Source organism: Jatropha curcas, chromosome 6 (genome assembly GCF_041381405.1).
Source record: "Jatropha curcas cultivar XTBG-Jc1 chromosome 6, XTBG_Jcur_1.0, whole genome shotgun sequence".
In the NCBI taxonomy this organism is placed as follows: domain Eukaryota; kingdom Viridiplantae; phylum Streptophyta; class Magnoliopsida; order Malpighiales; family Euphorbiaceae; genus Jatropha; species Jatropha curcas.
The window spans coordinates 7,326,833-7,349,885 of NC_143156.1; the positions used below are offsets into that span (position 1 = coordinate 7,326,833).

Sequence of the window (23,053 nt, forward strand, 5' to 3'; positions counted from 1 at the left end):
TATTGTCATGAAGTGGTGGACAGATGATGGTACCCCAAAGATTATTAATTCGAAGCAAAAAATAATTTGACATACTAAATAGATATTAGTATTAAAAATTATTTTTTAAAAAAATTTTTTTATTTTTGTTATATGATAATTAAATAAGAGCATCACATTAGCTCTGAGGTAAGGTAATAAAGGATATGATTTGTAATGTGTTAGACTTGGCAAAGGAAATAGATATTTATGTTATTTTTTAATTTCATTTTTTAAATTTATACAATAGATTGAGGTAATATTAATATTAATATCGTTAATAGTACTGAATGTTTTTTTTTCTTCTAATAATTCACCAAATAATTAATAATATCATTCATTATTTCAAATAATAATTTTTTTTAGTTTTTTAATAATTAATGAAATTAATAATATTATTATCATTAGTAAAAATTTCAAATCATTCCTCTTATATTATTGAAACTTCTAATAAATAATTTATTTAATTGTACTGAATTGAAATGAGCGAGCATCTTGACATACTATTTTATTATATACGTCATATAAAGTGAATATGACATATTTCACACGTATTGTTTAATTTAAAAATCCGTTTATTATAAATAAATTTAAAATGTAGTTTATTTACAAATGAATGTAATTCATTTATAAATGAATTTTCATGTTTGAAATAAATTTTGAATTAAAATTTTATTTGGTTTTATTTTCTAAATATCCTACTATTTTGGAAAAATTGTTCTATATAATTAGTGTTGTTGACTGTAGAGTAAAGCATGTGTCAATGTTTTTTTTTTTTTTTTAAAGTTAGGAAACAATTGAAGAACACTTATCTAAAGGGGTTGATTAAGATCAGATTTTCAAATAAATTCTAAATAAAATTAGAAATCATTTGGAAATAAATTTTAATATTTCAAGCAAATTAAAAATTAAAAATTCATTTATTGTTATTTTCTAAAATATCCTACAATTTCGAAAAATTGCTCCATATAATTATTGATATTGACCGTAGAGAGTAAACATATGCCAATGTTTTCTAAAAGATGGTAATTAAGCAACAAAAAAATAATAGTACAACGATTATCAATTGAGGGTTGGATGATACGATTTTTATAATTTTTTTTACTTAGACCCGTTTATTGTAAATCAATCCAAAATGTGAAATTCATTTATAAATGGATTTTAAATAGAATTAAAATTCATTTGTAAAGGAATTTTTATATTTGAAATAAATTTAAAATTTAAAATTCTTTTTTTGGATATTGCTCTATTAACTTGTGATGTTGACTATAGAGAGTAAAAGATATGCCGATATTTCTTTTGTATTAATAATAATGCAGTAATTGAGTGGCGGTGGTGTAATGAGAATTTGGTTATCAATTTTTAAGAAACTGAAATGGAATGACAATTAAATAGGTTTTTGGGTGAAATTAAATATGGTAATTACAATTGTAGCACATTAATATCACAATCAACTGTGTAATGTAATCTTCATTTCATTACATAATTGATTATATTGAATTAAATATAGTCTTAAAGTCCTTTTGGAGCATTTTGTATTAATAATGCAAAACAATGTTAAAATTATAAATTTGCAAAAATATATTTTCTTTCATTTATAATGTGCCTTCTTCAAATAAAAAAACATATTTTATTTTCTTTTATCATTTTATTTTTCTTTATTCCAAACATAGATTTGAAAATAATTAAGGAAGGAAAATAATAGAATCCTTCCTTCATGTTCTTTCCATCTTTGTTTTCTTTCCTCTCTTTTCCAAACCAAACAGAGTGTTAAAAACAGCATAAAGCCCACAAAAGTGACGCGAAAAAGCACCAAATCCGTAATAGAAGGAAACGCGAAGACCGGAGATAGAAAAAATAAACAACCGGAGAAAAGCAAACAAAGATGGCAGTGGAAGTGGACGCCAAGGACCTTCAAGCCGCCGGTGCCGAGCTATTAAACGACGGTCGTCTTGGACTGCGTATCCATGGCTGGGAGATAGTTTCCCATAAAGGCTCCATTCTCAACTCCTCCACTTTTCAACAGTACTTTTTCTCTCTCTCTCACGATCCATTTGCACAAGTATATGTGTGTTGAGTTTGCAAATCTTGAAGTACTTGAGAGAACAAAATTATTCTCTCTCTTTTTGTTCCTGTTTTCCGTGACTATTCCCAGGAAAAAAAATTGGATTACCGTGCATTTCAAGCAGCATTTTAGCTTATTCATTTCGGAAATTTGGCTCGTTTGGGTTTAATACTTGTGGATACTTCGTTAAAATTGCTGAAATTGGGATTGTCGATTTGGTTTTCTTCAAATGTTGCGAATTTGCGTACTCAATTCAACTGTCCATCTAACTCCAAATTGTTTATTTCCAGCTATGTTAGTTGAATTATAGCTTATGATCACAATTTCCGAGAAAGATAGAAATTCTATGAAATTCAAGTCTGTATGAAATGTGGTTGGTTATTTCTTGGGCTAGAGTTATCTTTGTTTTCAAATTGATTACATACGCTGTGGATGGTTTTCTTCAGAAATCAAATTGCGTTTTTACTTCTTCTGTTTGAAGTTTTAAAGATCCTTTCTCTGAAAATGTGGTGGCGGGTTTGTTGCAGTTATTGTTGTCTGTCTTTGGTTTACAAATGTAGAAAATATATTGTTAAAATATATTATTTTTTATTATTTAGTATTTGAAAATAGGAAAACAGGTTGGCTTCATAAAACTGTTTCCTAAGATACAAACTTTTATTATGGAGAACAGAATACCAACCTCTAAATTGGTGGTTTGTGTTGTTGTACAAGTGACTGAACTTTCAAATTGTGATATTCATTTCTGAATTTTGAAAATAACTTGAATTTTGTTTACTGATGCGCCCCAGGTGGGAACAAAAGCTTGGCACATCTCACTTACCAGAGATGGTTTTTGGGGACAGCTCTTTAGTTCTTAAACATGTGGATAGTGGCACCAAAATCTATTTCAGTGCATTTGATGCCCTTGCTGGGTGGAAGCAGGAAGCTTTGCCTCCAGTTGAAGTTCCTGCAGCCGCAAAATGGAAATTCAGAAGGTAATTAGGGTCTCTTATTTGCTTCATTGTTGATATTTAGAATTTATTTTTTCTTCAGCTTTCAAATATTGCTCTCTTATATATATTTTATTCCCTGGGGTTAGATGGGAAGGAGGCCGTGGGCTTTTTGGGAACTTTTGTATGTGGCCAATTTCAATTAACTTGTGAATTTTTAAAATATTGTGATTGAAATTAAACAATTTAAATGTTTCATTTTGAACGTTGACAGAATTTTCTTCTGTGATTTATCTGAAACTATTTTACCACTTTTTATTCAGTTGTTTATTTTTAGATTGGACTTGTAAGCTTCTGATTAGGAAGTTTTCTTTAGATGCCTTATTTGAATCTTAGAAAAGAAAGAGATCTACCACAATTACATTGAAATTCTTAATTGTTTGAGGTTTGAATGTTTTAAGTGTCAGGACTTGAATGGAGATTGACGCTATACTACAGGCTACTTTCGGTAATAATTTTTGTAGGAAAATAAATTTATTTGTGGAAGACCAAAATTTGTAGGATAAGTATCATCCTGCAGAGAGCAAAAAATAAAAAAAATAACTAATGTAGATTAGCCCTCCAATTGAATTGCATAACACTTTCAGATACTCCTCTAACAACTCCTTGAAAATAATCTGCCTAATAGGCAAAGGCAAACACTTTGTTCCACGATGGATAAAGTTTTGCACGGACACGCGAAAGGCTTGATGTTTCTCCACTTTAGAAACATTTCGGAAATGAAAAAACCCAGAAACGGCTCGCATTGTCGGGTCCGTTTCTGTAAATACTGAAAATCGGACACCCGTTTCCCTTTCCAGAAACGTTTCTTGCATTAAGAAAAAATCAGATTGCAAATCCAATCAAATTTGGATGATTTGCAATCCTATTTGGGAAAGAACAAATAATCCTGCTTTTAATTTCAATATTCAAACTTCAAATTTAACAGAATTTCATTATCTTTTTCCATTTTGACATTTGAATATTTTTTTTTCCTTTTTTTTTTATTGAGTGTGGAATTTATAAACATTTTTTTCTCTCTTTTGGATATGATTTATACTGATTTATTTTTAGTTATAGTTAAAAAACTTTATCTGTGGTTGATTGTGCTTTAAAAATTATAAATGTACTCTTTCTTAATTATTTTTATATTTATTCCTATATTTTTAAATTTTATAAATAAACCCCTATATTTTTATATTTACGCATTTCCCCCACGTTTTCGTTTCCTATATTTTTTAAAATGCTGTACCCTGTATTCGTTTCCGCGTTTCCGCGTTTCCCCGTTTCCGTGTCTGTGCATCATACTAATCCCTTTATGATTGCAAGCAATCTTCTGTGACTAAATATCCACTTTACCAAAAAGAATGTGCAATTTCAAAGAACTATTGCCTTGTTTCTGCCACCAAAGCCTCTCGATATTAAGCCAATAAACATCTTCGAATGTCAAAAATTCCTAACAGACTATTTCAAATAGCTAAAGCTATCTCGCAACGTGACAACAAAAGATACACCATGTTAGCAAAAAAGTACATAAATCCAGGCCTAAAGTCTTATTCAGATTCCTTTAAAATTATTAACATTCTCTTTTGAAGAACTGCACACCAGAAAAAGACCTGACCTTTTGAAGTTCTTAAGCTTCTGCAATATATTATGATCTTAAAAATTCTTTCAAGTTTGTGTCATTATTACTCTTAGCTCCACAAAATATTTCTCAGTAGGCAATGGATACATGCACATACTTTCCTTGAATTGCTTGAATTGTTGTATTGTATATCTGCTTTAAAAAAAAAAACAAAAAGAAAAAGAAAAAGAAAAGAAGTGTCCCACTGCATGAACCTTCCTGTTTCATGGATATAAGCTCTTGAACATGTAGTTCTAAGCAGATCATTTCAGAATCTGCATATGAGATCTGATATGATTGCTAGGTGCTTAAGAAACTTTTAGAAGAAAGGTAGAACAAAAAAATGTCAGGAGAACATTACCTGTTGCATTGGGCTTCTCTTTATTTGCTTTAGGCTTGACTACGAAAATAATTACAGAAAGTACAAGAGCTCACATTTTTTTGTAATTAACCTTAACACATACTACTGATGTCTTTTTCCTCCATATTGGTCAGGCTTGTACTTGAAATAGATACCGAGTTTTGGCACTAAATTTGCATGTCCAGACAGTCCGTTAAATGGCTAATTTCAGTTATTTTTATCTTACCCCAGTCTTAACACATGGCATATCTTTTCAAGATCAATTTCTGAGACACTAAAAACCAAATTTAGGCATTAAGCCAGCCAGAATGACTGTTGTGTATCCCTAATTTATAAATTGCAGGTTGTCACTCTATAAATATCTACATGTTTGGAATAGAGCACAATCACTATAACCTGTGTTCACAAAATAATTGCAGGTTCATGGAGTTAATATCATATCTCCTAAAAATATACTATTAAGTTTGTTTTTGGAACGTGAAAGTTGTCTTGACTTCCCCTCCTTTTGCAATGATATTTCATTGGAATAAGTTCCTTGTGATTCATCAGTACTCAAAATAGTTAGAAAGTCCACTGGAGGGTAAAAAGATTTCACACAGGAAACATGTATGATGTGATGGGGTTTCACATTGATTGTGAATTGTACCTTGACATATACAGATTGAGCCTCTGTGAATTTGTCATTCATTCAGAATTTTTCCTTTCCTTTTTTTGTCCCTTCTCCCTGTCATAGTTGAAGTGTTTAAACTGATATAGCAGCATTTACCAACTGAAAGGGATTGCTGTTGCCTCACATAGCACCTAATGTGAATTTGCAGCAAACCATCCGAACAGGTGATACTAGATTATGACTATACATTCACAACACCATATTGTGGAAGCGAGACAATTGAGGTTGACTCAATGAAGGTTTGTTTTGTTCATTTATTATTCAGTATACTTCTTTTTTTCTCTTGATTGTGCAGTTGGAACAGAAAAAGTGAACTTCCAAGCGGTAAAATGCTTAGTGCTTGGCCATGCATTTGAAGACTTTGTCTTTGAGGATTTGTTTTACGTTCAAAATTTCACATTTTTATGTTCTCCTATTTCATTTCAGACTTCCTTGAGTCTCCTTTTCTCTTTTCTTTGTTCAAGGTGTGGTTCATCCATTGAATAAGCAGCAATATCAGCTTATATCTCTGCTCTTTGCTTCTCTTCTTTCCTTTTCTGTTGCATCCCCATGCATGTTGTCGTTTTTTTTGGTTAAGTCAGAGAAAGTCTTCATGATTTTGTTTGGGCTTCCTTGGTACTTCATATATTGGTTAAGCAATAATTTGAACTTTAAAAGATAAAGTTGTTCCTTCATGCTCCTTTGTCTCTTGTCCCTCACTAAGATATCATTAAGCTCTTGCTGAATACATAGGATAAGAATAAGAGTTTAAAATCAGGGTTTTCTATTCAACCTATTTTAGTCTAAAAAATGATGCCACTGTCATTGGTCTTGTTATGAGAATGAAAGCGGGGAAAATGAAGTATAAGAGTTTAAAATCAGGGTTTTCTATTCAACCTATTTTAGTTTAAAAAATGATGCCACTGTCGTTGGTCTTGTTATCAGAATGAAAGCGGGGAACACATGGACACAAGTTCAAGTCTCCACTGGGAGGATTGCAAGGAGCAAATTGATGTGGCTTCCCTAGCGTCAAAAGAGCCTATTCTTTTCTATGATGAGGTTGTCAACTTTTATTCAACTCAGAGAGACTATCATAATTTTCCATTTTTTTATATGTGCCTGCCACGCTGAAAGTAGTCAGTTTAACACTATAGGTTGTCTTGTATGAAGATGAGCTGGCTGATAGTGGAGTTTCACTTTTAACTGTGAAAGTGGTAATATACTAATTCTTAAAAGCTGTAATGCTAGAAACACGTTATAAAAAAATATAACAGGGTCTCTGTGTACTGAGGACATCACATTTTGATTTTGCAGAGAGTCATGCCAAGCTGTTGGTTTCTTCTTTTGCGTTTCTGGGTAAGTTTCTTGATGTTATTTCTTAATTTCAAATCATCTTGCGATAAAATATCTAATAAACTCACATGCTTTCTCTCTCTCTCTCTCTATATATATATATATTTCTCTATCTATATATGCATGCATGCATACATGCTCGTATGTACAACTTAAATACCTACATGCTTTATCACATGTCTATTATAAAGAAACACTGAACTATTTTCATTTGGAAAAAGGAATATCTTTTATGCCATATCATGCAACTTGTTGAATTTTCTTCTCTCTTTCTTTTTTCCCCTTTATTTGACCGACTTCATTTCCTGTTCATCCACATACTTTTTCCCCTTACTTTCGTTTCCCTTTTTGGCCATAGCTTAGAGTTGATGGAGTCTTGATGAGATTAAGGGACACACGCATGCATTGCATTTTTGGTGACAGTTCTAAGCCTGTCATTCTTCGAGAAAGCTGCTGGAGAGAAGCCACCTTTCAATCTATTTCTGCTGTAAGAGCTCTCTCTCTCTCTCTCTCTCTCTCTCTCTCTCTGTCTCAAGACATGCACAGTTGTACACATGATTCTGTTAATGGGCATGCGTGTTTCTATCCATGCTTGAATGCAAGCATGCACATGGTGGACAAATTTTCTTGTTCACTTTCCTACTTACTTTTTTCGTACTCTGCTAAGGGTTTCTTTAGCTATTTTTATTTGTTTTACCATATAAACAGAGAGATGTTTGTTTGTCCTTAGGTGCTGTTGTGGAATCATCATCTGTTGTTTGAATAAAGATATGGCTAATGACATAAAAATCTCAACCTTTGTGTTTACTTCCAATTTTAGCCAATGCTTTTTTGATTATTTATTTATTTATTTTTTATGCATGATGCATCTTATGACATTGTTAACAATTGTAGCTAGTTGGCTGAAATTGGCAGTTTTATTTGATTGCTGAATCAAATACTAATTTTTTTTATCGCTTACTTCATACCTAAATTTTTTTTTATTATCTCTTCCATTGTTGTTGGAAGCCTTTGCTTCTCTCTCTCTCTCTCTCTCTCTCTGTCTCTCTCCCTCTCTCTCTCTCTCTCTCTCCCCCCTTCGTTTTACTTTCTATGCCCTGATCTCTATCCCTTGAGCAATGAGACTGCGCTTCCACTGGCCACCTTTGATCTCTAAAACTCATCCCCTATTTCCCATTTAGCTCTTGTTAAAGAACTCAATTCAATCTCCAGACACCATCTCCTCTCTCTTTTTAGTATTGGCCATCACAGCTTTTAATGGTCTTACTTTGTCTATTCCTATGATGGTATGACTTCCAACAAGCTCTACCTTGACCTTTGCATACCAGTAGTCAAATCCATGGGCTCTTGTTGTTGGCTGGAACACCATCTAAGCTGTAAATGATGCTTTTGGAAAAAACATACAGGCATTAATTGCGCCATTGATTTGAAGCAAATACATACTGATAAGCTCGGTCACTTCTGCAAATCTGCTTGTACGCAGCATTGCCAAATTAATGTTTAGTAAAGGTGTGGGAAGGAGAGAGAGGACTAGGAATCACTTGAATGATGCTGTTGGAAGGGAGAAAACAAAAATAAGAGACTAGAACTATTTAATAAACAATTAAAAACGAACATTTTATTTTTTTCATTTTAAGGGGAAAACAAATGTTTTGTTTGAATTATCAATAGAAGGTCAATATTTGTTAATTTCAGTCTACCGTACCAATGTAAGAGGATTGGTTAAAATTTATAAAATTAAAATTGGTAAAAAGCCATAAAATTTGAAATACAGAAAAAGATTGGGATTTTTTTTGTGCCATTTGCCATTTTGGCCTAACAATTGAGTACATAAAATAACTTTCAAAGTTGATACAACTAGAAGTTAGCCCATGCCTTGAACGGGTTCATTTTTTTTATTAAATTAATAATTGTTTTAATAAATTTATTTAATTATTCATTAATACTCCCTCCGTCCCATTTTGTTTGCTTCTTATTCCTTTTTTGGATGTCCCAAAATGTTTGCAAGGTTTCTAAATTTAGACATATAAACAATTATTTTCCCATAATAACATTTATAATTGATCATTAAATAAATGACTTTTAGTATCTTAACGAGTTCTAAAGGGTAAAGAAGGGCAAAATAACTTTTGTTGACTAAATTCTTAATAGTCGTGTTTTGTCAAACCATGCAAACAAAGAGGGAGTATAATATCACTTATTCTTTTTAGTGCATATCCTTTTGTTACTAATTGCAAAAAATCAATATTGTGTAAATTTATGATAAAAAAATCAATGTCATTAGTTTTTTCTCATTTATCAATTTTAAATAATTGAATTATTATATTAAATAATTTGGATTTATGGAAAAATTACAAAACCTTTTTTTTTTTTTTTTTTGTATAATTAGTATTGAATTAGTATATGTAGAAAAGAGTTTTCTTACATGCACACACAGATATTTATTTATTTGTATAATCTTATAACAAATATATTCAATTGATATTACATCAATATCATTCAAGTCATCATGGAAGGGGTATATATGTGTATATGTGTGTGTGTGTGTGTGTGTCTGTGTGTTGAAATTAGTAGAAAATGGATAGAAATGAAAAAAAGAAAAATCTATGCTAATCTGATAGGATCGCAACAAATGTTCTCCAAGAAACCTTAGTTTTAAGCATGCTGCTGTTTAAAACAAAAGTTACACATGCTTCAATCATTGTACAAATCTTTGCATCATTAATTGATTTATGGAAAACATTATCTCTGTTGTTTGCAGACGATTCTATTATATTTGGGAATATACTTTCTACTTTTGAGTTATGGGTATTTAATTCTTACTTAAATTGCATCCACTCCATGTTAAAGCAACTTATGTTTTGCTATTGAAGCATTATGTGTGATACTTGGACTGTAAAGGCACGGACAAAATAGCTGAACTCATGACCCCATTTTGTTTTGGTATAAGTCCATTGGTGTTTTCATTTGCGTGATGTCTGACAAAAAATGGACTACGATTGAAGTTTCCATAATGAACTCCAAAGATACAATTCTAGAATGCTTTCTTTTGCCTTTTTCTGGAGGCATTTGGCACCCTCACTTAGATTTCTACCTAACTGAAGTGGTTTTGCTTGCCTAATGCAGAAGGCATAAGAAGTGTTTTCTGATTTTCATGCATGCTTTTTTCATTGTGGTGCAGAAAGGGTATCCTTCTGATTCTGCAGCATATAGTGATCCAAGCATCATCAGCCAGAGGCTTCCTGTAATCCTGCAGAAGACCCAAAAGCTTAAAGTTCATGGTAATTCATAAGTCTGTAGATTGTCTTCTGTAAAAAGATTTATATGTTCCCAAGTTGTGGTCATAGCATTCGTGTTCTTTTAGATGGATTATATTTGCATATGGCTTTTTTTCCATTTAATACTCATGTTAAATCAGTAAGCCATTTTGATGAATGTAATTGTGGAGAGAGAAAAAAAAAATTAATCTGAAGTCCCCTATTTTTACCTGTATCTAGTTCATGGTTTTCATGACATTGGCAATAGAGGCCAAGAAAAATAAAAAGAAGCAGGAATGCACAGTGTTCGCTAAGATGCATAATTAGTGTTGGGAAAGAAACTGGAATGTTCAGCGTATGTGAAAGAAGCAACAATAAGATGTATATACTTGTTATAAGGAGGGAGAGGTTGAAAAGGGGGCTTCAAGAGGATCAAAAATAGAATATTGGGGAAGCAATATGTTGTCGAAATATTTCATCAACTGTAAGAGATTGCAAGGTCTTAGCGCATGGAAGGAAAGAAAATCAGTAATAGAAAGACCAAAGAACAAGTAGGCATAACGTTAGACTGCTCTAACTCTTAAATTTATTTGAGATTATAAACTACGAAAGTAGAACTACACGACAATAGCGAGATAGATTGTTCCCCTTTTATTTCATTGCCACGTGGCATTTCCTGACATCTTAGTGCAAGAAGACCAAGATATTTGGACCTGGATTATTTTCCAACTGCGTGTTGGGATCAATGGGTGGAGAAAACATCAAAACCAGAATATGAAAAGGAAATAATTAAAGATTAGATGAGATAGTTATTTGCAGCAGTATTGAAGGAATTGATTTGCATTGGACCCTGTTTCAACTTCAAGAATAAGGAAGGGCCATAAAAGACCTGGACTGAGGTGGAACAGAGAACAAGGACATTGAGTTTGATTAAAAATATGGTCCTGATTTAATTTAATGGTAGAGGAACCTTTATTGTATTTACCAAATCAGTTCTGCAGGTAGGAAATGATTAGCCAGTAACAAAGACAATCTCTTAGATGGCTTCTTTGTTCTATTTTGGTGGTCGCTTTCTGTGAGGTTGAGCATTGCATGGAGTTAAATGGTAATCCTCTATATTTAGAGACATGAGTGACTGTTTGTGACCAGTTGAAATTTTTTAACTATGTGTATCAGAATAATTTAGGGGAAAAGTATGTAATTTGAAAGTAATAGGGCACTGCATGGAAAGCCAAATGCCAGTTAGGAAGCAACAGTAGCACACAAGATGTCCACCATTATTTTCAACTTTCCTTTTGTTTTCCTTTTTATCATCTTTCACTTTTAGGCAGTGTTTGTGGTGAGTGACAAAGTGCTGGTTCAGCTTGTAATTTATTCTATACTAAAAGGTAACAGCGTAGATGAGAAATCCAGAGCTTTCATGTAGTACTTTGTTGAAAATTTTTATTATTCATGTTACTTGGAATCTCATCATAGTTAGCTTTCTTGTTTTACTGTTGATGTTCCTTTTCAATTATTTGTTGTTTCTCTAAATCTATGATAGTTCTCAACTATGAAATTATACAATTACTTCAATTTTTTCCCCTGTGATCATCTCATCATGATTTGTCTCAGTCTGAGGATTATGATGAGTGAACAACTCATGAGGTGCTATACAGAAGGAATATATACATAAACGTGTGCGTTCTTGCATATTATATGGAAAAAATAAGTAACAATAATTACAGAGAAAGGGGAAATCGGCCAAGTTGAAATTACCTTCTGGGAAGGTTCGTTCAGCAGGTAGACCCAATTTAGGTTTAATAGTACAATCCAACAGGGGGCAACCATATTTGTTTAATTTATCTCTCACATACACCGGAAAAAAAAAATAAAACAAAAAAAATGAAAATTGGTGACTGGAAGAACACATGTAGGCTAGAGTAAACTTTGTGCTTTATAGTTGAGGATAGAAAATCCTTACAAACTTGGTTCCAGTAACTAGGTGATGTCACATTTATTTTTCAAGATGAAACTGAAGAGGAGGGCTTGTTTTCTTGCGGTATGGCATGCATACATGAAAAGTCATTCTTCATGTTTCTTCCAGTTCTTGAGAAAGAACCAGTGGTTTAGGACTACAACTTTTCAAAGAGGTTGGTTACTCTCCCTCCTATACTAGTTTCTGTATATTTGATGAATGAAATAGTTAACCTTGATAACTGTTCCAATAGAAGTAACATGACAATGAATTCTGAAGTGGAACAGTGTGGGTGACTAACAATCAGAGTTTCAGGTTTAAGTCGAGCTTGAGTGATTCTGATGGTGGCTCTGATTGTTGTGGATTCAACCGAAAGCTGCCTGGCCACATTAAATCCATGGCATCTTCAAGCATGAAGGGCATCCATGTTGTGTCAAACCGCATATTACTAGCTTCATTAAATCTTGCTGAAACAGTAGTTTCTTCTCTACTTGGCTTGTGAACAAGAGCATGGGGCCTGACCCCAAGCGATCTGTTAATTGAAGTATTCATTGGAAAACCCATCATAGCCATCATCCTCTGAGACTGGTATCTTCTTGCTGCGCCTCTCTCCCTTTTATGAGCATTCTGATGACCTCCTAGTGCCTGCGAACTATAGAATTTTCTCCTGCAAAAGTTACATGAGAAAATTTTACTTGAATTATTAGGTCTTGATTGTGTATCGTAGTCTCCTGCTGTTGAAAGTGAATTCGCACCTAGGCTCAGATTCAACCATTTTCCTGGATTATGCTCTTCAATTCCTTCATTGCTATTGTTGCTGCTGATTCCTATTTCTTCTTGGTTTTTGTTGGTTGGTATCTCTGAGGTTTCTTCCTCGGTGAAAATCATCTCTCTACAAATCTCAAATTTTGTGTAATTGCATAGATGGAAGTTGAAATGAGTAGGAAAAAGATGGAATTGTTGCCAGAGTGTTTGAAGGGTTAGATCAAAGTGGAAGAGAAAGCATAAATATAGATAGGAAATCATATTGGAGAAAAAGAAAAGTAAGATTAGATGTTTTTAAATTTATCTAGTTCCAATTTAGTGACCCCACTGAGTGATGCTTGGTGTTCCAGACGACAAGCTTATGTCATCTTTACTGTTGCCTTCATCAAGCTTAGGATTCCCCACTTTCATTTTTTCTTGCTTTCTTTCTTTTTCTTCTTTTATCTTCTCAAATCAAACCAACTTTACATGGTTCTCTTTTGGAGTAACTAAAGAAAGACAAGGTTGACAATATCTAGTAAAGGTGTAATCTATGGTCAAAATCATAATCTTTCAACTTCCAATTAATTAACATTGCCTCCTTTGAGTGCTTCTTATCCTCTAGTAAACAAATCTACTTGTATTGCTTTTGTGTCTTCATTGTGCTGGCTCTAAAGATACTCTAAGCTTTTTAGGTGATGTACAGACACATAAAATTGTAGCACTAAACAGTATGATGGAATGAGTAAAACTTGGAAGGAAGAAAATGAGAGGTTTATCCGATAAGGAAAATTAGAAATTCACTCTTTTTTTTTTTCTTTTTAAAAAAAAAAAAAAAAATTGGAAGGAGGGGAAGGTTTGTTGTGTAGAATTACCATATTCTTGAAAATTTTAAATAGGATATAAAAAGACTTTAAAAATAAAATGTGAATTTGGAATGTAAAAAAATCTAGGGAGTATCTTTTTTCACCTTCACTTGAAATAAATTTGCTCTTTTCTGCTCTCTTCTTAGCCACCAATTCAAGTTTGAGACAGTGAAATGACACTCATCGTTGTTTTTTTTCCACCAACAGAGACAAAATAAACTGAGCATCTCGTAAATTATGTCATTTCCAGTAGGTATTGAACAACAGAGATAGAAGGGAGTGCATTTTCCTATTCATGGAAGTGAGTGAATAATAAGGTTCAATGTTGAGTTGATTTAATGTTTTAGTGGCTGGGTGATGGGACCACAGAATTGCCAATAATAACCTGAAGGAAAGAAATGAGATCTTGCCATTTCGATATCGTTTGCTTTATAACAGGAGTATCTATGTGGGTCTGTCTCTTCATGTCATTTTAGGTTTTGGGAATTCCTTGGCTTGCTTTTTTTAAACATGTAGAACGGAGAATTGCATTTGGAGCCATTTGGGTCACTCTTTCTGTACATGCATTTGGAGTCATTTCTACTTTTAGTTTTCTTATGAAAGAAAGTTATGGGAAAGAGATGAGGGCTCTCTCTAAAGTAAAACACTCCATTTTCTAAGATCAAAACCTCCTTGTTAACATATTGCATTATAATGCTTTATTCGTGCGTTCAGTGTAGTGGGTAGGACCAAGCAAAAAAATTTCTCATTATTATATGGTGTTTTGGTGTTTCGATGTTGTTAGGTTTAGTTTTTGGAAGTTAATAACTTTTGATTCCCAGGATGTAGAGGAGGCCAAGAGCTGCCATGGCTAAGTCTATCTTTGTAACTTAAAAGGTTAATTGCATTTCAAAATCAAATTAGAGGTAGGATTTAAAAACTTGACTTAGTTTGGGTTATGGGCTTATTCAAAATCAAATAAACAATATATAGACATTCTATTAGGTGCTTATTCATCTTTATTTGTGCCACTAAAGATGAATCTGACATTTACTTAAAAGCTCCAATCTTATAAGAATAGTTTAATAGTGTTAAACAGACGAGTCGAGCTGCAGTTAATTGCCGACGTTTTATTTTTTTGAGCAATGCATAATCTGATTAACCTTAACCCAATTATTAAACAACTGCTCCAAACAAATACCTATGAAACGCACTAATAGGTAATTGAAAGTATGTGTTTCCCTCAATAATTAGGGTTGAAGTCCTGCCAAACATTGCCATTGTAGTGGGGTTTGTAATTCTTTTCAACAGGTATATATATGTTGGTGATATATTAGACCACTAATTGATTGAAAATTTGTTGAAGGAGACGTTTAAAAAGATGGTGTCAGCACAAAATGCCACAAAATGCTTCTAGTCAATCTAACCATTGAAGTGCTTCAAAAAAAAAAAAAAAAAAAAAAAAAAAAAAAAAAAAAAAAAGGAATCATAGCATTTAGGCCAAGGAAATGGGATAAGGTAGTCTACATGATAAAGTTGATGATGCAAAATTAATGGATCTCTCTATATCACTTTCAGGTTGAAGTAACTTTTACAACTTGGCTTCAACTTGGGTTGGTTGTACGAGAAAAAGAAGTTAAAAAGGTCTAGACGCAACAAATTTTAGCATAACATAAGAAAAAAGATAAATGGTTTGTTTAGATATTGTGTTTCGTGCATAAAGGACAATTTTTTTTTTTTCCTCTAAATACTTATTTCTATTTTGATTTTAAATATCTGGGAAAGAAAATTGAATTTGAATTTTCATTTTAACTCTATAACTTAGACCAAGCTGATTTTCAGTGGGTCAGAATTAACGGGATGGATTCTTGTTGAATTGAAACCAAAACTAATTAATTCAAGGTTAGGTTGGAACTGAAAGGATCAGATTGCTTGTGTAAATGTTTGTTATATTATTCAAGGAAGCAAGATATATATTTATAGAGTTTACATATTACATTTGAAATATAAAAAATCTTCAAATCATATCTAAACTGTTTACGGTTAAACAAAATCAAATATAAAAAACTAACTAGTTTGACTTGGTACAAGAGAGTTATCCTCAATACACCCCCGCAAGATTGAGCTTCCATCAGAGATGCCAATCTTGGGTCGAAAAACACGTAATCGAACTTTGGACTGCGGCTTAGTAAGCAAATCAACAAGCTGATCCTGACTAGAGATATGTTGAACAATAAGTTGACCAGTAGTTACCTTCTCACGGACAAAATGATAATCAAGAGATAAATGCTTCATGCGAGAATGGAAAACAGGATTGGCACAGAAGTATGTAGCCCCAATATTATCACACAAGATTAATGGCTTATAAATAACTGTAGGCTGGAGTTCTTGAAGCAAACTTTGAAGCCATGAAACCTCAAACGTTGTGGCTGCTACTGAGCGATACTCGGCTTCTGTGGAAGACCGAGCAACAGTTCGCTGTCGTTTTGAATGCCAAGACACTGGTGCAGTACCTAGAAAAATAACATATGTACTTGTAGAAAGCAAAGTGTCTTTATCAACCCCCCCCCCCTAATCAGCATCTGAGAAAGTTGTAATTGAAAACTTATTACAAGGACGAAGATGTAAACCATGATAAGCAGTACCTTTGAGGTATCGGAGAACTCGTTTCAGTGCTTGCCAATGTAGTTCAGTGGGCTGATGCATGAACTGAGATAGCCTATTGACAACAAAACAAATATCGGGTCGGGTAAAGGAAAGATATTACAAAGATCCAATTACACTGCGATATTGTTTCAGATCAACTGCAGTACTACCATCATTGAGACGAAGAGCAGTCACTGAACTTATAGGAGAGCCAACAGATTTTTCATCTTCCATTCGACATCGCTTGAGCAAATCAAAGATATATTGATGCTGAGATAACAGAAGTCCACCATTAAACTGATTAACAGAGATGCCAAGGAAATAATGCAATTGTTGTGGATCTTTGATAGAAAATTTATTGGCCAAACTCAACAAGAAATCCGAAATAAGTTGATTATTATTGCCAGTAACAATAAGGTCATCCACAAAAACAAGAAAATATATCACAGAACCTGCATCCGAATAAATGAAAAGCGAAGCATCTGCTTTGGAATTTTTGAACCCAAAGGATCATAAAAACTGCGAAAGAGCTATACCATACCCTTGGTGCTTGCTTCAACCCATATATCGACTTGTGCAGTTTACAAACAAAGGAGGAATGAGTCTGATCAACAAAACCAAGAGGTTGAACCATGTATACCTCTTCAGTAAGCGGTCCATGAAGGAACGCATATTGACATCTAATTGTTGCAAGTTCCATCCATTGGTCAAAGCAATAGTCAAGACAACACGAATAGTAACCGGTTTGACAACAGGACTGAATGTGTCAATAAAATCTTGGCTTGGACGTTGTTGAAATCCTTTCGCGACTAGTCTCGCTTTATGTCGAGCAAGACTGCCATCGGGATTCCGTTTGATACGGAAGACCCACTTGCATCCAACAACATTCTTACCTGTAGGTAAAGGAATAAGACTCCATGTGCGATTCTGTAACAAAGCATTAAATTCAGTAGATAAAGCAACTCTCCAATTTTTATCTGTTAGAGCTTGAGTGACACAAGTTGGCTCAACAAACGAAGGTGGTGGATGTTTAACAGAAGAGTGAAGTTGCTTTGGTCGAAAAATGTTGTTCATAGACCGTGTCGTCATAGAATGTACACGAGTGGGTAAAACTGGCTCAGGTGAGGGAGAAGCAGAATTTGTTGGAGTTTGGTGTGGAGAGGTTACTTCTGGTGGTGACGTTAATGGAGATGGAGTAGGACTGGCTAGGGGTAAAGTTTGTAATGGAGATAACGGGTGTGGTGAAGGTGGAGATAGAGTAGAAGAGCTAGGTGGAAGGTGGGATTGCCCATCAGTCAAAGAAGAAGGAGATGATAGTTGTACCTGAGTAGTCGACGGCGAATCCACCAATTCACCAACCTGTTGTAAATATGTAGTGTCGTGGTTAACTAGAACATGATAAAAGGAAGGAGTTTGGGTAATGGAATTTAGCCAAGAAGGCTTAGAGTTAGCAACACGTGGGAGACTTAAATTATGAGAGACATAAGGAAAGATGGACTCTTCAAAATTCACATGTCTAGAAACGTATGTTCTTCCAGTTTTAAAATCAAAGCAAAGATAGGCACTTTGAGTAGAAGAATACCCTAAAAAGATACACGGAAACGACTTTTGTTGTAATTTATGACGCGTATATGGCCATAGCCAAGGAAAGCAAAGACAACCAAAGCCCCGTATTTTTAAATAATTTGGGGAAGTTTGAAAGAGTTTCTCATAAGGAGAAGACATAGAGAGTATTGGTGTAGGTAGACGATTAATTAAGTAACAAGCTATTTGAAAAGCATGGGACCAAAATTGAACAGGAAGAGAAGCTGTTTGTAGTAAAGTGAGACCAGTCTCAACTAAGTGCCTATGTTTCCTTTCAGAAATGCCATTATGTTGTGGCGTATGAGGAGTAAGTAAATGTTGTATACCATGGGCGGCAAGAAAAGATTTGAGAGCTAGAAACTCACAACCTCCATCTGTGTAGAGACGAACAATAGATTTTTGAAATTGTTTTTCAACTTGAGCTTTAAATGTTTGAAAGAGAGACGAAACATCAGATTTGTGTTTAATTGGAAATAACCATGTATAACGAGTATAATGGTCTACAAAAATAACATAGAAATGAAAACCATCAATTGAATTAATAGAGGCAGGACCCCAGACATCAGAATACACAAGATCTAAAGGTGATTTGGACGATAACGACGATTCCCCAAAAGGTAATCGATGACTTTTATTACAAGAGCAAGACTCACAAAATGAATTACTAGAAGAGATAATAAAGGAATTGTTTTTTGACAAATGAGACAGAACTTTGGTAGACGGGTGACCAAGACGATGATGCCAGTTGACCACAACACTAGCAGCAGCTGTAGGTGTGGTGAACGGTGAACGAGCCGCCATTGGCCACTCATACACGCCATCTTTATTCTTCCCTTAAATGAGAGGCACCCCCGTGTTGAGATCCTTCACCTTAAAAAGAAAAGGAAAAAAATTCAATGGAAACATTGTTGGAAATACAAAATTGGGCAACAAAGATTATATTTTTTTTCATGGTAGGAACATATAAAACATCAGACAATTTGAAGGAGAGAGAAGAGTGATTAAGATTTGTTTGTCCTGTGTGTGTTATATTCAAACCTGAGCCATCACCAATAAGTATTTCGTCAAGGCCTGTGTATTCGGAATGAACAGACAAGTTACCAAGATCACTTGTGACATGATGGGAAGCTGCAGAACCAAGAAGCCAGGGGGAGGAGCTGGGATTCGAGGTCATTGTGGCATTAGCAGTTGGATTTGGAGTTGATCGTTTTTTAATCTTGAAGCAATCTTTGGCCGAACGACCAAACCGATCACAGTACTGACATTGAATTTGAAATTCTCCATTGTTGTGTGGTTGAGAAGAATGAGAGGATTGTCCTCTAGATTGATTGAAATTGTTGCCATTATTTTGAAAAGAATTTCGAGGCTGGTAGTTGCGTCTTGTAGCATTGGCTTGAATGGAAATTTCAGGGGAATTATCTTTTTTAAGAACATTTTCAAAGTCCAGGAGTTTTTCATGTAGTTCTTCAAAAACAATGGGTGTTTCCCGTGCTCGAATGGCAGTGGTTAGTTCTCGAAATTCGAATCCAACACCATTTAGAATGAGAATGGTGAGATCATCATCAGATAAAGGCTTATCAATAAGAGCAAGCTCATCAGCAGTGGATTTAAGAGATTGAAGGTAATCAAAAACAGATTTGGTGCCATGAGGCTGTGAGAGTCTTTCTTTGAGATGCATGACTCGAGAACGGGACTTATTCGCAAAGCGTAAGGCTAGCTTATTCCAAGCCTCAGCTGATGTTTTTGACGAAGAAATAAGAGTAACCAGTGATTCAGAAACAGAAGCTAAAATAGCATGAAGAAGAAGATTATCTTGACGAAACCAAAGAGCATAAGCAGGATTGACGGAAACGGTTTCGCCATTGGTGAGGGTGGAGGGTGGACATGGCAACGTGCCATCAATGTAGCCAGTGAGGTCAAGACCAATTAAAAGGGCGTAAACTTGAGCACGCCATGAGGGATAGTTAAGGGTGGTTAATTTAAGCAAAAGCTGAGTGGCAGCATTGATGGTAATCAGAGTATTTTGGGAATTAACGGGAATCGTTGTAGAAGCAACTTGAGGAGTTGTAGCCATTGTAGGATCTAAAGAAAAAAACTCGTTTGAGTATTTTGGTCTCTGATACCATGAAAGGATCAGATTGTTTGTGTAAATGTTTGTTATATTATTCAAGGAAGCAAGATACATATTTATAGAGTTTACAGATTACATTTGAAATACAGAAAATCTCCAAATCATATCTAAACTGTTTACAGTTAAACAAAATCAAATATCAGAAACTAACTAGTTTGACTTGGTACAAAAGAGTTATCCTCAATAGGAACTCTGGTTCTAATTCCAGTTCTAAAATCTCGCCAAAAAGAATAATAAACTCAAAATTTAAATTTATGCCAAGTTCATATTCAACTGGTAAAAATTAAATGGGATGGATTTTTATTAAATAGAAACAAAAACTAATTAATTCAAAAAGTTTTTAATTCAAGGTTAAGTTGGAACCTTGGTTCTAGTTCTGGAATCTCGCAAAAAAAAAGAAATAATGAACTCAAATTATTACAATAATTATGAAGTTTTTTTAATTAAAAGTCTTAGTTTAATTTTTTCTTCTCCTTATTTTATTTGCCTAATTGAAAATTTTATAATTCTCAAAGAATTAATTGAAATCTTAAATCATTTTTAAAAATTTGAGCTTGGAAACCTTTTGGAAAAACCTCCTGGATTTGCACAGGTTATTGTGGGAATGGACTGAAATTCAACCATATTAATATAGGTTTTGGTTTGGTTCTTCAGTGTGGAGAATAAAATAAACACGTGTCATTTTCTTTTCTTTTTTTTTTTTTTGAAAGAAAACACGTGTTATTTTCAATACTGTGTTGACTAATTATTAATCTAACAATTGGAGATCTTCTTAAAACATTAAACATTAAACACTAGCTTCCATCCGCTCATCCAAATTGAACCCAACCCATATGGGATCCTTCTCAGGAACTCTCTCCTTCCCTCCTCATTTTTTAGCACTAGAGAATTTTCTCAAACGCTATTCAAGAATATATATATATATATATATATATATATAAGAAAATTTGGAGGAAAGTAGAAAGAGAAGGATAATAATAAGGAAGTACCGGTATAAAATATACTTTACAAAAATTATTACGGTCTTTATCTTCTAATTTTGATAAAAAAAATGTCTTGTCTTTATTTGCCATATATCTTTTAATAAAAAAGAAAGACAGAAAACTCTACTTTTATACATGACCTTTAAAGAAAAAATTTTCAAAGTAAATTAAATAAATATTTTTAATGTTAAAGCAGCTACTTAACAATATAATTTTTAATTTTCATATTTTTGTCTATCTACAGGATCAATTTTCATAAAGCAAAAAAACACAATTTAGGATCTTGAAGAGTCATAATCATATATATATAGAGAGAGAGAGAGGCTTCAAAAATGGACCACTTGCTAATGGGTGACATATATATGTTTCTGGGATGAGTTCTGCAAATAGTCATTCAGAATGTGGACGATATACAAGTTGCATGAGGACCCAAAATATGGTGTCACTTTAGGAAATATCAGGTCAGCGTCAGCCACTACGATTTGGCCAATGTTTGATGCACTAAATGGGTCCAATCTCCCTCTACCGTGGGACTTGGATAAAGAAACTTACTACTACTGTACATTTCGGTGTCAGACCTACCTTTTACGTAGTGCCAATGGTCTCATCAAGAATAATGGATGGCTTCAATACTCAACTTTCTAACTTGGCTATAACGAGTAACTTCATTTTAGTGATTTGCAGGTCTGATGCATGTTCTTGAAAAACAATCAAGGTATAGAAGATTTAGAGAAATTTATTATTTTGTCATCCAAATCAAATAAAAAACTAATTTCTACTATTAGATTTATATCTTTTATCAAGATTAACTCCAAACGAAAATATCTAATATTATATCTTTTGATATTGTATCATTAAAAGATTAGCGAATTCTATTAGCTATTAATATTAAAATTTTATATTTATTTTATACGAGTAATCATAATTCTTGATATTATTATTAATAAATTACATTTGAAAAAAAAACAAGTAACTAAGTAAACTCGAGTTGAATTTTAGTTATTTCGAACATTAAATTTAAACTGAATTCAATATTTATCATTGAAGGGTGAGATGTAACGGTAAGAATTGGAATTTAAGTTAGGGAGCACTCTTTCTTAACTCAGCTTTACCTGACTGTATGGATCAATTTCTTCTGTTCACCCATTTAAGTCTACATCTTAGAACCCAGCACAGTACAAGAGCGAGGGAAATAATGAAGACATCATAAGACTTAAAAGAAGAAAAACAGGGAAGACAGTGATTGGAAGGCACATAGGACAGCACTTGTGATTGGAGAAAACCATAGACTTTCTCTTCTCCAGGTTGAAACATAGTTGCTCCAACAAAGAGTGGAGTCCTGTCCAGAAGTGGGACATGGTGCAAGAACTAACAGCAGCCCTCGTGCTTAGCCAATGATTTTCAGGATATAGACATCCCATGTGTCCACCAATATTTCCTCTTCGAAATGTCAGGGCCGATTATGCCTCATTTCATTGCATTACATCTGGAATTTCCTGTACAAGCTCCCTCTAACAAATATTACCAGATTAAGTAAATTATCAAGAAATTATTAATGCAATCCTATTGAAATTGGAGAAAAGAATTTATAGGAAAAGCTATTTGTTTTGGAGGACAAAAAACATTGAGTCGATTGTTCGACAACCAATGGTTTGTACATCCGCATGCCTCTACGTTCATTGTCCTTGACAAATTACATGGTAGCAGGGGTGAACAAACTTTGGAAAAAAAACAAAAACCAAACCGAACCAAATTATTTTCGGTTTTTGATTTCAGTTTGAAATCTCTCATAATTCCAATTTTGGTCCTTGGATCAATTATTCCAAAACATTTATTTTTTGAGTAAAACTGAACTGTTTAACTGA

The 23,053-nt window shown here is 33.5% G+C and overlaps 2 protein-coding genes across 2 annotated transcripts; one reads left to right on the top strand and one right to left on the bottom strand.

The window, feature by feature from the left end:
* The first annotated feature begins 1,765 nt into the window (after nt 1-1,765).
* LOC105650732 (TIP41-like family protein) lies at nt 1,766-10,533 on the top strand. Its single transcript, XM_012237676.4, has 8 exons — nt 1,766-2,043; nt 2,875-3,060; nt 5,858-5,948; nt 6,634-6,747; nt 6,843-6,902; nt 7,003-7,044; nt 7,400-7,528; nt 10,223-10,533. Exons 1-8 carry the CDS (start codon nt 1,904-1,906, stop codon nt 10,331-10,333), a joined length of 873 nt encoding a protein of 290 aa, XP_012093066.2. The 5' UTR covers nt 1,766-1,903; the 3' UTR covers nt 10,334-10,533.
* Nucleotides 10,534-11,964: 1,431 nt separating this feature from the next.
* Nucleotides 11,965-13,302, bottom strand: LOC105650733 (zinc finger protein 7). The gene has a single exon (XM_012237677.4). It carries the CDS (start codon nt 13,279-13,281, stop codon nt 12,559-12,561), a length of 723 nt encoding a protein of 240 aa, XP_012093067.2. The 5' UTR covers nt 13,282-13,302; the 3' UTR covers nt 11,965-12,558.
* Between the last annotated feature and the right edge of the window lie 9,751 nt (nt 13,303-23,053).

What these genes read in the sequence shown, in the direction of transcription:
- LOC105650732 (XM_012237676.4), top strand. Translation starts at nt 1,904, where the DNA reads ATGGCAGTGGAAGTGGACGCCAAGGACCTTCAAGCCGCCGGTGCCGAG. An exon ending in TTCTTCTTTTGCGTTTCTGG is followed by an intron (nt 7,045 to 7,399) that starts GTAAGTTTCTTG and finishes TTTTGGCCATAG; the next exon opens with CTTAGAGTTGATGGAGTCTT. An exon ending in CCTTTCAATCTATTTCTGCT is followed by an intron (nt 7,529 to 10,222) that starts GTAAGAGCTCTC and finishes ATTGTGGTGCAG; the next exon opens with AAAGGGTATCCTTCTGATTC.
- LOC105650733 (XM_012237677.4), bottom strand. Translation starts at nt 13,281, where the DNA reads ATGATTTCCTATCTATATTTATGCTTTCTCTTCCACTTTGATCTAACC.